Consider the following 14,701-nt stretch of genomic DNA (forward strand, 5'->3'; position numbering starts at 1 on the left):
TTTGGGTGGTGAACAAACAATACAATATATATGACATATTTTTGAATTGTAAACTTGAGGCTTACTTGATTTTATTGACCAATGTTACCCCAATAATTTTAATTAAAAAAATTTAAAATTAAAAAATATTAATTTTAGATATTGCAAAGGTGCTCAGTACAATTATGATATAAATTAATTTGTTGACAGAGAATTCAAAGAAACTCCTATAAATGTCACAGCACATTTATTTTTGCTTAACTAAGACTATAGCTATTCATGCTCCAGCATTGAGAGCGAAGCCTCTTCTTGAATCTTTTAAACCCGTGTGTCTTTGTCTAAGTCCGTATAGAGAACAATATTGCTGCTGCTCTTTTTAGTTCCTGACTCATTTTGATCTTCTTTCATTATGGCTTTCCGATACAAAAAAGGAGCTCTCAATTTGCTCTTTGTTTCTGCTTTTTATTTTCAACTCCTATTTTTAAAAAGGATATTTGCTTTTTGTTGACTTAAGTGATTTCTGGTGAACAGTACAAGGTTAAACAATAAAGCAGAGGTAATCAACCATACATTAACAATAAAGACAGTTCATATTTCATGATAGGATGTTGTTTTAAGTCTATGTGTATTAACTCCATTGTCATTTGATCCTTATAATATCACCATATTCTCACCTTATGACGAAAACATTAGACACAGATATGTTAAATAATTTGCTTACAGTCACACAGGTAATAATTAGTAGAGCTAAGCTGAATACCGTGACAGCCCCTTAGCCTCTGAGCAGTTACACTACCATTATCTATGTGAAAGCAGTTTACAAATCATAAGACAAAGTATAAATAGCATATTGTTCACTTGAATACAAGTTAGCAGTGTCTTAAAGTGAAATATACTATCCTAAGTAGAGAGCATTCTAAGATGAATGACAAAACCCTGCCTCAAGAGAACTTGTGAAGAAATACTGTATCACTATAAAGAATAATCTAGGGCAGGTGGGGAGGTATATCTACTCTAATTGAAATATAAACAAAATATTATAGAAACCCAGAAAACAAGTTTCTACCTCAAGAATTTAAAGGAAATATTTTTGGAAGGTATTTGAAAAAGGTCTTGATAAATTGGCATGATTCTTCATAGAGATTTCCATAAGTAAAGACATTTAAGAATGAAAGTTCTAGAGCTTGAAAGTGATAAGATGGAGGATTCATGAGGAAGTACAAGAGGTGAGCCTAGAATTAAATACGGGGGCTGGAAGTGAAGACCTTGAATACTTTTTAAAGGAGTTTGAATTTATAAATGTCAAATCACCATATTGTACACTTGAAATTAATGTATTATTGTATACCAACTGAAAAGATATTAAATAAATAAATTATTTAGCCTTTGGAAAAATATCAATAAAATTGAGTGTGTATTTAAAATTTCCCAGTGGCAAAATTGTGAAGTCTTGATCGGGAGGAATGATTTAAAGCAGGTGACTCTTTTAAGACAAACCGATACTTTAGGAGAGAGATGAGAGAACTTTAATTAGGACAAAATAAATAAAGGAAAAATTACACTCAACAATTTATTAGAGGAAGAATTGGTAGGAAGTGCCAACTAAGTAGATATGGGAAATAAAACTGAAAAGATGAAAGTGGAAAAATGTTTTCTCTTCGACTGCGAGATTAAATAAGGAACACCATAAGGTCGTTAATTTGGTTTGATATATAGAGTTGGAGGCATCACACTCCACAGCAATGTTTGTGATCACTTTGTATGTTTCTTCTTATAAGTCCAATATCCCAAAGGCTTTTTACTTCCTCTTCAATGATTTGCTTTCAGTTGAGAGAAACTGTAGAAAGTTTGATTTGAATATCACCGTTTAGTTCAAATAATCTTACTCTGTAGTGGTTTGAAAATAGCAAGCTTTTCCATTATTTTTTTATAAATGTTAAAAACTGACTTCCTTATTAAAATAATAAACAAAAAGACCAAATTATGAATATAAGCATATGCAGCTTAGAGATACAGTACAAAATATGTAGGTACAAATATTTGCTGCTGCATAATGCAGTTAGAAGAACTTAACTCTCATTTGTGTACTAGTTTGCTCTTGGGGCATTTGCTGGGTCTTCTTTTCAGGGTTTCTTCCTGGGATGAGGGTGGGATAAAATGATGTATAAAAAGTACATGAAAGGGAGCACAATAAATAGTACTTATTATTTTCACTTACCATTCATGCTTCTCTTCCATCTTAATCAGCCCTTCTCTCCTTCCTGATGTGACTCACCTCGAACCTTTCTGTGGGTTAAATGATCCCTTAGGCTGTTCATAGTTTTCCAGCCAGCTAAGCATCAAAAGTTTTTCCAGGCCTGTTCCTTGGCAGCCAGAAGTTTTTCTATTCCACAGTCAAAAATGATCTATCTACTCTGCTTAGGCTGTTAGCTAAGAATGTGAGATGACCTTATGCTGCATTCCCTACATATCCAATGTGCTGGAAGTTCCCATTCATGGACTTTTGATTTTAGACACTTTTTTTCCCCTTATGTTGCAGCAAAGCTGAAACAGGAAGAAACCAATCACAGTGGCTGTCATCCTGGTGTGCTGGCGGTCGTCTAGTGCTAATTTTTCCCCATCACCAATTTCCCTACCAGTTAGCTTGGATGTATTTCGAAGCCTGAAGCTGTGATATTGGAAATATTTTTTTAAATTTTTTAAAATAGAATTTTACAATTCACTTAATTTAAATTTGTTCTTCTCAGTTGTCTTTAACGGGTTTATAGCTTCCTTGTGAACTAGCTTTTGATTCAACTTGCTTTCATTAGCAATTTAAGTTTATTTTACCATTAACTTTTAAACATATATTTATATAGAATATTTCTCTAAGTTTTATAAACTGTTATAATAATAGCTAGAAATTTTGAAGGCCTATGATATGCTAACATAGGTAGATAGGTGAAAGAAAGGAAGGAAGGAAGGAAGGAAGGAAGGAAGGAAGGAGAGAGAGAGAGTGAGAGAGAGAGAAAGAGATTTGTTGTTGTTGTTGTTGTTGTTGTTGTTGTTGTTGTTGTTGTTGTTGTTAAAGAAAGAAAGAAAAGAAAGAAAGAAAGAAAGAAAGAAAAAGAAAGAAAAAGAAAGAAAGGAGAAAAGAAAAGAAAAGAAAAGAAAAAAGAAAGAAGGCAGGGAGGGAGAGAGGGAGGAAGGAAGAAGGAAAGAAGGAAAACGTATGTCTGTAGATGTAGATGCATGTATATTCTTTAATGCAATTCTCCAAGTACCTCTCAGATACGTATTTTCTGACAGATAAGGAAACTGAGACTAGTTGACACGATTAATTTTTTGAAATTACAAATCTAGTGGAAAAAGATTTAATTTCTACTCAGTTTTCTGACTGCTTTCACAAAATAGTTTTTATATATGTACAGTGAAGGAATAATTTTTTGGTAATTGAAGATATATATTTAATAAGAATTTTCTTTCATAAATAGTCAAAACATCAGTAGGATCACCTTTAGTGTGAAGAAAATAAGAGTATGTATTTATATTTTATGAACTATATAAATTTTCAAGCTTTTCTTTTGCTTTCATAAATGGTGTCACAAATGATCCAGAGACAGGTAATTTGGGTTGTTTTTACCGTGGGTTTATGTTCCTCTTAACATGCTTCCAAGTGTATTGACTGTTTCACAGTGTGAAACTAACTAGTCTGTGTAGCAGTTGCACAAGAGAGTTTATAATCATTAATTCCATCCTCTATTCTAATGAACTATGTATAATTTATATCTTAGAAAACCAATATATGTCCTAACTTTTAAATTGATAGAGACCTCAAAAGCCTTAACTAATCATCCTGTAAATTTAATTCATTTTCAGAAGAAAAAAAACTGCAATTTTAGTTTTACGTTTTTGTTATTTGGGGGTTTGTTTGTGGAAGGGATAGCTCCAGCCAAATGCTGGTCAAAATGTTGCTGCTGTACTAAAGATTCAGATTGATCCTAAGGCTGAGAGCAGCAAAATGTGTTCATTATTTAAATAAGCTCAGGTTGCCAAATGAATCATAAAGGCAGCCTCCTGTCCTATGCCAAGGTGTCATTTTCATTAAGTGTGAGATTGCACCTGAAGGACAGTTTAATTTGCAGCTGCTAAAAATATTTCAACAGAGTGGTACTGTTACAAGTGGCAGGTGGTGCCCAAACGTGAATTTTGCAAGAAATGCCATCTGTGGGATGAGGCGGGGAAGAATGTCAAGGGGGTGGTAAAGGAGATAAAGGGGGAAAGAAAAGAGAAGTGTATTTACTCAGTGTTTATTGCTATTATCATGACTAAAGATTCCATGCTTCACATGATAGCAAGATTAATAACAGTATGATTATTTGTTCAGCTTCTACCATGTGTTCAGGGCATTGCAAAAGTACGACAGTACCTGTAAAGACAAAGTTTCTTCCCCAAAGGCATACCATTTAAGCTATCCAGATGAGAGAATCCTTTCCAACTCTATTTACCTTTCACAGTGTTTACATTGCAGTTTTGTGCTGGTGAGATTAATGCGCTTTGATCTTGCTTAAATGGATTTTGCCACTTTCTTTTGATGTTCAGCTTTGACTATACATCCACATTGACTTCCTGCTTCACATCGCAAGAAACATTTTCAAATTGAATAAGCTCAAAGATTTTGTTAAATTATTGTCACTTGGAATTTTGCGAATTTTACAGAGTAGAGAATATTGCAATGTGGCAAGGTACCTAGGGGCATTGTAACTGTTTACATTATGAAAATATTTATATATGTATATCTATTAATTTCAATAACTTGGCCACATTGAAATCAGGAATATGTATCTAGAGACTGGAAACAAGCATTTTCTACTTTAATAGTCTGCAGACATAACTTTAAAAGATAAAGGAACAAGTGGGCTTGGGTTTTTTCATTTTAGCTCGCCATTCAGTGGGAGTAAATGGAAGAAAAATAGCTTCCTTTGTGAATACCATGAAATTTCTTAGGTTCCTAAGGAGAACGAATCAAGTAGGTCAATCTGAAGGAATTTTAGTAAAACATTTTCATAGGGAGTTTTGGATGACAAGGCAAGTTATTGAATTGCTTGTAGTAGTTTTTCAGGACAATGCTAATCTCTGACCTCCAACATATGCATTGTTTTTCACTTCATAAAATGGAGAAACATGCTTTCTGTTACTTTATTTTTGTTGATGGAATCTAATTTTGAAAAAATAGCAAACAGATAATTAATTTTACTGATTAATTGTCTAAAACAAAAGGATATGATCAAGAAAAGAAAAACTTCTTTGAGGTTAAAAGAACATTTATAAAATTTCAGAAGAATGCTTGACAATCCGCTATTGTGTAATAACTCTTAAAACTAATTGCAATTTAAAGAAACATGTCTAAGCATTTCTTTAACCAGAAACCTAAACATTGTTGAGCCTATGGCGAGCTCTATTCATCCCAGAAGCTTTAATAAACTATGCCAAAAAGCAAAAAAATGAGATTCTTTCGTAAGAAAAAATACTATACAAATTGCCAGTTATAAAAAATAGTTATGTGGATGTAAAGTACAGAAGAGGGAATATAGTCAATAGTATTGTAATCACTATGTATGGTGTCAGATGGGTACTAGACTTATTGGGGGAATCACTTTGTGAGTTATATAAATGTCTAATCACTATGTTGTGCACCTAAAACTAATATAATATTATATGTCAACTGAAAAATAAATTTAGGGAAAAAAAGTCACAGAATAAAAAAAAATACTACACATTTCAGTTTAGGGGATCTTAATTCGTTTACTTCTTAGGAGCAATGCTTTCTTTCAGAAATTGTGCTCAGCATGGAAGAAATAGGGAAAAATAAGATCTGCTTTCAAGGAGAAAGGAGGAAGAAGACAAGTGATTAAAATAGTTTTATGGATTCTAATTGAGGAATACGCACCAGGTGCCAGGGAATGGTTTGTGTTTTAAAAGGTGATAGACAGTACAAGATGGTTAAGAGAAGGTGAAGCCAGAGGAAGGAAAAACAGTTTGCATATGACTGCCAGGAGAGAAGAGATAAGGGCCTACATTTGGGTAGTTACAGTGGGACAGATTCAAATGTGCTTAGGGGAATACTTGGTTATATGTAGAAGCTGAATGCAAGAGAGGGAGGAATATAGGACAAATGCCTGTCATAACAAAAATGAAAATAAGGATAACAGAAAAACAATTAATGTTATGAGAGGTAGAAGCAAACTTTCTTTTGTGTTATATAAACTACATGCTTATGAAGATAGTAGAGATGGTGTTTTCTAGAATGGTAAGCAGGTTTATTAGGGACTTAACGAGGACACAGTGGTTAGTTTTGCTGGAAGGATAAGTCAAGATTCATTTGTGATACTGATTGGATGACACTGATTGCTCCTAGTTTATTTTCTGTATTAGAGACACTGTGAATAACGCAACTGACAAGGTTTCCCATCTTCCTTTTGTGCTGGAAATCTTGGAGCTGATATCCTGGCCCTTCTTGAGTATGTATATTGATGAATGTAGTAAGTGCTTTTAGTCTGCTTTCTGGCTTAGAGTAATAACAGCCTTATTTTTCTTTCTGCTGGCACATCTTAATTTATGCTGCTTTGTCATATCTTATAACATCTAAAATCTGTTTTAGAAAATATAAATAAATGCGTTTATACTTATTTCTTTAACACTGTATGGATGACTTAGAAGAAATAGATAATATGTGTAGAAGACAAGTTAGATGATTCCAAAAATATAACTGTAAATTAACATGAATTGTGCTGGCAACATTAAGACCATAAAACAGGGAAAGGGAGTGAAAATGATAACAGGAATAAGTTTGATAATAAATTTAGAGTACAAAGCAGAAGTCCTGCAGGAGATGGAGGCAATTTAAGGTTAAATACAATATTATATCTAGGCATTGATGTTGAGATTAACCAAAACAGAAAGGTAGGAGCAGAAGCAGTTATAAAAGAGAAGCTAGTAAGTTCTTTGCCTAGTATGATGAATAAAAGTTTCAGTGAGATGTCTAGGTAGAAAATTTTAGTCAAAATTTTTTAGTTTTGAGCTCATCTTTCTTCTCTACTCTCATATCTATCCTTCCTCAAGTGTCTCCTATCTCAGTAAATGATTCCTATCTAACTTGTTGCTTAAATCAGATTTGTTTAATTTTTCCATGATTTTTCTCACTACTCTTTAAATTCAGCATATTATCAGTGAACGTTATCCATCAATTCTGCTTTCAAATAATCTCTACATATATCTCCTTCTTTATACAGGTCAAGATCACCATCATTTCTCACCAGCCTATGGACTGGTCTTTCTGCCTTCATTTGTGTCTCACTATAACTTTTTTCTCTACAGCAATGATAATGTTGTTCTTAAAATAAATATATGATAACGGCATTACTAGGTTTTAAACACGTTAATGGTTTCCCTCATAGCCATTAGTACAATAAATTCCTGAGCAACACTTTCTTTCTATTCTGGCCTCTGCTTAACTTTCTCTCATCATCTCTAACTGCTTCTGTCTTCACTGACCATTCTCAGTGTGCACAACATTCTCTGTTTCTGTGACTGTACATGTGTTCCTCCTACCTGGAACACTCCTGGTTATTCTTCGAGTCTTGAAATATATGCCATATCTTCTGAGAAAAACCTTCCTTAATTCCTTCAAGGCAAGATTAATTGCCCCTTCTATTCCCCACTGAATTCTTTCCAAACTCTTATTGTGTGTGTGTGTGTGTGTGTGTGTGCAGTTTAATTGTTGGTATTCTCTCACAGACAGTAACAGTTTTCACTATAATATCTCCTAATCTTCTACATTCCAGAGCACAGAGTGAGTGCTCAGGAAATGTTTCATAAGTTAAAATAAAAATGGTTAGCAACGGCATGAAGAATAGAGATTGCTATTAGAACAGTATTCTGTAGATTATTGGACTGAGAGCAAATAGAGAGAGGCCTTAGACTTGAATGAAGATAAACCATTTCTCCAAAGAAAGGAAGAAAAGAAAAATTGAGGAGTACAGTGTAAAGAAAAGAAAAGGAAGAAGTTCTCACTAAATGGTCTTGGTCTTAACAACATAGCAAATATCAAGTCCATCTTTGGAAAGTAAAGTGAGAGACAGTAGTACATTAGTTGGTTTGAAGACAATCAGAATGATTTTAAAAAGTTATTGATAATAAATCTATCGAAAGTAAAATAATTCCCTAGAGATACCAGAGTTCTTATTTAGATAAATAGCTTGAATTTATAACACATTCACTTACTATGATTATATGATCTTTTTTTCATCCTTGTTTAGTTATAGGAGCAAAGGGAAGAAAGTTCTTGGGTTTTGTAAGGCAAGAAACCAAGAGGTTTCTAGGATGGTAAGGAAGACAATTAGAATGATTGATTCCCATGTTCTGATTGGATAAAGAGGGAAATTCACCAATGAGGAGAGGAATACACTGAGAGAATAAGAGACGAGGTAAGAGAACACAATATCACAAGGAAAGGGAAAGCAAAATTTTGGGGGTAGTAAAGAAGTAGAAAATTAGTAGTGAGGAGAGGTGTTGACCAAAGAGAAGAATTTCTAAATTTGAAATATTAGCAGACAAATAGATTTTTAAAAAATTTTTAGAAGGGATCAACTAGAGACCTATTTTATTTTGAAATAAGAATGGATATTTTCCCAGTATAAGGTATAATCTAATTTTTTTTGAAGACAAGTTATGCTAAGTTGGCATTGCTTTTCTTTGATATTCTTTTTTTCTATTTTAATAAATTTGACTTTTGTTTTCTATGTATAATTTTATTATTTTGGCTGTATCTAAAGCTATATCAAACTGTTATTTCACCTAAAATATCCTCCATTTCTGTAGCATCAGATATTGAAGGAGAGTTTAAGATTGAAGACCCTTTCAGCAATGAATGTACTTGATAAATGCTTGAATTATTTCCCACTAGAGTCTACATTTGTAAGGTGATAGTTATACTCACATATTTTAGACAGGGAAACATTATGCTTTTTAGTGCCTTCTCTCATACCCAAACACCAAGCTAAGAGAATATTTATACATGTAAATTAGTGTTTGCTGTCATTTTTGTCCTTCTAACATCGCTTTTGCTACATTGTAGCTTTCTGAGAACAAGGGCTGTATATTATTCATTTTGTTTTCTACATGGTGTCTCACATGTATTTATGATCAAATAAAAGATAACTGGATTTGAATTATTTGAAATTCTTTGAGTTATTCAATTCAGGAGGTAATATTAAACTAGCTTGTCCTCCATTGCTCCATTACTAAAGCAGAAGAATATATTATTTTTTATTTTAATTCTGTAGCTGTATTATAATGAGATCCCCCAAACTTAGTATGTGATTTCTTTCAGTATCATCATAATGATAAAATATAATACATTTGTTAAAATTTACCAAGTTTAAGTGTAAAATATTTGTTTCTATATAAACTATTTACAATAGACGAGATGAATCAAATTCAATTTGAAATAAACATGATTTGAAAATTAGGCATCCGAGATCTGAGAATTAAGAGTCTTGTCAAAAGGTCACAAAAGTTTCAAGTGATTGAATTGAGTTCTTTTACACACACGCTGCATTTCTAGAAGCCTAACTTCGTCAATGGCATAATAATTCTTTGGCTTGTAACATAATAATTCCTACAATGCCACCTTAATTATTTTTCTAATTATTCCTCATGAGACAAACATATATATGTATATATATGTGTGTATATATATATATATATATATATATATATAAATATTTTTATATATAGGAACAAGTGGAAGTTTATGAAGACAAACGAGCTTCACAATTATTAAAGTTAAAGTATTATTTGATGTATCTTTAAAAAATTTTCATGCTAAGTGATTCCAAATTTTAAGTTATTCTTCTAATCTTATTCCACTGGAATACTAAACTTTAAATGTGAATAAGTAGTATTTCATATGTTTTATATTATTTACAGAGTTTATAATTTGCCTAAGAAAGTTAGTGGAGTGTAGCCCTGCAAAATATATTAAGTGCATGGTCCCAGAGCAAATGTTAAAAGAAGGTTACAATCATGGAAAAAGATAATGATGATTATTCACAGGTGTAAAGATTAAGACTAAATAACATGGATAAATCTAGTTTCAGGATTCTGAACTCTTTCTTGGTCTCTGAAGTATGGTGCTGAACTGTGTGTATATATTTCATCATTAACTTGATAACATAATATGCCATAGGACTAAAGGCAGATTACTGTAAGAATGTAAATATCTGCAATGTCCTAAGTGCTTTCAGTGAGATAAACTTACCTTCCCAGTATATTACTTGTTAAAGCCATGAAGCTAGTATATGTTTTTATAGTTTGTATAAACCACAAAGTTATCAATCCAAGTATTTACAAAAGTAATTTTTGAAGTAGAGCCCTAAACACTGCTGATATGCCTTATGCATAATCTAGGCAGTTTCACTTTTTCCTGTTTCCTTTCCTCCTTGCAAAGATATTCATTGAATGCTCACTATGTTTTAAACTCTAGGATCATAGCATCAAAAAAACATGCTGAGTTTTTGTTCTCATGGAACTAATATACCATCGAGGTGGGGAAGGAGATGATAATAAGCAAATGAAGATTAAATGCATAGAGAAGGACCGAGAAAGAGAGAGAGAGAGATGCATCACAGCAGGTGATCAGTAAGGTTAAGAAGACAAATAATGTATGAAAATAAATAAGGGTTGGCCTGAAGTAAGGATTTTAGTGCTTTAAATAGAGTAGTCAACAAAGATCTCTTTAACAATGTGATATTTGAACAAAAACCTGAATAAAAGTAGGAATTCAGACTTTAGATATATGAGGGCAGAAAGTTTCACAGGGAGGAAGGACCTGGGGCAGGACTGAGAGTTCTTGACTTGTTTGAAAATGAGATTGGGGCTGGTACGGCTGTCTAGGAATAAGTTAGGGAAGTAAGGATATGTAGAAGAAAAGGCATGTAAAGAAGCAGGGATCAGATCATAAATGGCTCTGGTCACTGGAAGAATTAATATTTTATTGTGAGTGATTTGGAAATATATAGGGGAATATAGAGAGGGAAGTGACATATCAGAGGTTTACTCTGGTTGTTGTGTAGGGAAATAGACCGAGGTTGATAAGATAAAATTTAGGAGACTATTAGGAGTCTATCGTTGGCAATGGCAGTCTGGGAGAAGTTGGTCATAATGCATATGGTAAGAAGTGGTGATAAATAGGGATGTGTTGGTAGACAGAAGGTGAGATGTGAGAGCCAGAGAGAACTCAAGGGTGGCTCCAGAGTTTTTGGCATGAGTACTAGTGAATGACTTTGTCATTTACTGAGATGGGGAACAGCATGAGAGGATTTGGGTTTTTTTGTTGTTGTTTTATGTGGATCTCATCTCCCCTCTCTCATCCAGTTTTTGCTGGAAATTGCAATAGATTAATTAGTAGTTTGATTTAAACTATGTTTATGCTTGAACAGAAGAATAACAATGGTGACAGCAAAAAGTAACATTCAATAGCACTTACAATTTGCAACATATCTTAATATTTAGAAACGCTGCACTATTTGGTCACTCTGAGGATTTCTGCACTTACTTCTAACTTTCTGGAAAAAATTAATGAATATTTTTATGAGATATAAGGTGATTCATAACATACTTTAAAATGCATAAAGAGTGGTTCAAAAGTAGTTAAAAAGTGAATTAGGAAAAGTTAGTTCTTGAAATATATTGAATAAGAATTAAGAGAAAGTGAAAATGGAATGTAATGAATGTTATTATTTATTCAACTATGAATTAATATACATCCTATCATTTATCTTTCAGATCCAAGATTTATTAGTGCCCACCTCATCCCAGAGAGTGATAACCCTGAAGATGATAAAGTATATTTTTTCTTCCGTGAAAATGCAATAGATGGAGAACACACTGGAAAAGCCACTCATGCTAGAATAGGTCAGATATGCAAGGTAAAGTAAAGAAAAAAAACTTGAGTGATTTTCTCCAATTGCTATTTTATTTCTTTTTATTTCCACCTATTTTCTAATTTAATGAAGATCTGGTGAAAAGAGTGGACTGATTCCTATAAATAATATTTAAATGGCAAAAAATGTTTGAAAACATATTACAGTTGCTTATGAGTAACTCTTCATAGTCAAACATGCAGGTAGAGAGAGGTTAGAGGCATTACTTTATAATTACATTAAATGATTTTAGTGCAAAAATCTAGAGAAATATTTTTTTTTTGCATTGCCTGAGAAACTTGTATTCTCAGACCTAGCACACTTTTCTATAATGTGTAAATTTTGAATGAATATTTGTTGTTAGGATAACTAATATTAATATAAGTAGAAAACTAATGCTTTTTATAAATTGATTATTATAGCATCCTATATACATGTACACAACACACACATAATGTTGAAGCTCTGAACTTTATCTGAGTAATTCATTTACTTTGTGGCGTAAAATCGATTATAATATTGCATTATAATTTTAGAGTAAAAATTGCTCAATAAATATGGATTAATTAGTTTCCATATGTGAAGATATAATAACAGTACTATTTTTTCATCTACAATATATATGCAATATGAATAAGGCCAATTGTTGTTCTATATTAAAGCATCTTTCATTTCAAGAAAATCATAAAGTCAGATCCAATAATTATCCTAAAATATATTTCTTCCTTTTTAAGAAGATATGAAATTTAAAAAAATCTCTGTTTTTGGGGTGGGAAGGAATTAGACTCTTTGCTACCCCAATCATGATCTAATTATTTATCTCTAGTATATTGACTTACTGGAAAATTAAAAGTTTTAACAATCTGCAAACATACAAATAACATGAAGTATATGAGAATCTTTCCTTCACAAAACATAGATCATATTTAAAAGCACTACTTAAAAAGGTTAAAAAATTATTTATAGTATATAAAATAACATAAACAAAATATAAATTAGTATTTTAGTTTTTAAGGGTCTCTTCAAAAATATTTCACTGGAATAAATTTCCTTTATTAAGGTTATGCAAATATTTTCAACATGCTATTTGTAAAATTGGCATTACTTAAATTGTTTAAACTTATAAAATATCTGATATTAGTATAATTTTGTTTGTAACGTATTTTCAGCATGGATTATGGGATATGCATTTATTCTTCTATTCAGGACATACCTAGTAAGTGTCTACTATGTGCCAGTGTGTTCACTACTGGGGACCAGCCTACTTAAGTGAGTAAGGTCTCAAGAAATGCATATGTAGGAGAGACAGATTGAAACCAAATTAAAACAAACACGAGTAAAGATTGTTCACTGCAGAGTGGTAATAGAATGAAAAAAGTAAAGTGACATTTTAATACTAAGGGAAATTCAGTGTAAGTTTTTCCTTGAATAACATTTCAGTGAATAGATTTGATCAACAATATAATAAAAAATTATAAATATTTGTATCTATCCATTTAAAATTCCTTATTCCTCATTTTGAAATATGAGGAATTATATTTTGTATCTATCTCAAAATAAGAGAAATATTTGAAATTATCATTTGGATGCACAGTTCCTAAAACTGGGGTTCTCTCCTTTCAGAATGACTTTGGAGGACACAGAAGTCTGGTAAATAAATGGACAACATTCCTCAAAGCTCGTCTGATTTGCTCAGTGCCAGGTCCAAATGGCATTGACACTCATTTTGACGAATTGCGTAAGTAGCTGATGATGTTTTACAGAGGATATTTGTTCAGGCTTTGCCGTAATCATAAAAAATGCAACTTTTCTCAATTTTGTTTTCAAACAGAGGATGTATTCCTAATGAATTCTAAAGATCCTAAAAATCCGATTGTATATGGAGTGTTTACAACTTCCAGGTAAAAAACTTTTTACTATCTTATTATCATAGAAACTCCATGTCATTCAGATGCTTTCTAAGTATCTATGATTTGTGAAAATATATTTTTGAAAGAACAGTGTTGACTTAACCTTTGAGATGTCATGCATTCTTGGATGACTGAAATAAGTTAGACCTAAAAAGGTTTTTTTTTAATTTTTCCTAAATAAATTTTAGCAACGAATATCATCACTATAAGAAAATGGTAGAAAATGTATAGCATATCCTATGTATAACTTTGACTTAAAAACTTTGAGTGAAATGTAGAATATTATAAAAAGGGAAATCTGAGTTTTGATAAGTTTATAGTGATATAAACTGAGAGCGACAAAACTTTTTATCTCCCCTCTCCTATCTCCTCTCCTCTTCTTCTTCATCCCCTCTTCTTTCCTCACTCTCTCCCTCCCCTTCCTTCTCTCCTCCTTTTCCCTCTCCTCACCCTTCTCCTTTCCCTTTTGCTCCTTTCCTTTCCCCAGTCCCCACAACTCCCAAGGCTCTGCTGTAAATCAAGCAGCAATCATCTCCTGACTGTTACATTCTGTATAAATTTTACGTTACTTGGAACTGTTAAAGGAAACATATATTTACATGCACATAAATAAGGATATACGTATATGGATAAAATGTTTAAAAGAAAAATAATTTAAAATCAAAAGTCAGGTAAAGTGCTACAAGGGACTGCGATAGTATAGAGATAAAGATAAAATGCAATGTCCAACACTGATTTATTCTTTAAATATTAAAACCATTATAAATTGATTTTTACTTAATAATTTTAAAAATTGACAAATTTAAGAAACTCATATTACTAAAACTATTTGCAGTTTCCCATACCTAA

General features: G+C 32.1%; 1 protein-coding gene across 3 annotated transcripts in view; it reads left to right on the forward strand.

Annotated features, from left to right (window-relative positions):
- SEMA3A (semaphorin 3A) overlaps positions 1–14,701 on the forward strand; it is a 342,875-nt gene that overhangs the window by 288,331 nt on the left and 39,843 nt on the right. For all 3 annotated transcript variants that reach the window (XM_039878235.1, XM_039878236.1, XM_039878234.1), the window contains 3 exons: positions 11,806–11,948; positions 13,566–13,680; positions 13,774–13,843. In XM_039878235.1, coding sequence (XP_039734169.1) covers positions 11,806–11,948; positions 13,566–13,680; positions 13,774–13,843 — 328 coding nt within the window. The remainder of the gene's footprint in view (positions 1–11,805; positions 11,949–13,565; positions 13,681–13,773; positions 13,844–14,701) is intronic.

The sequence above is a fragment of the Pteropus medius genome, unplaced genomic scaffold (assembly GCF_902729225.1).
Source record: "Pteropus medius unplaced genomic scaffold, Ma_sr-lr_union100, whole genome shotgun sequence".
Classification (NCBI taxonomy): Eukaryota; Metazoa; Chordata; class Mammalia; order Chiroptera; family Pteropodidae; genus Pteropus; species Pteropus medius.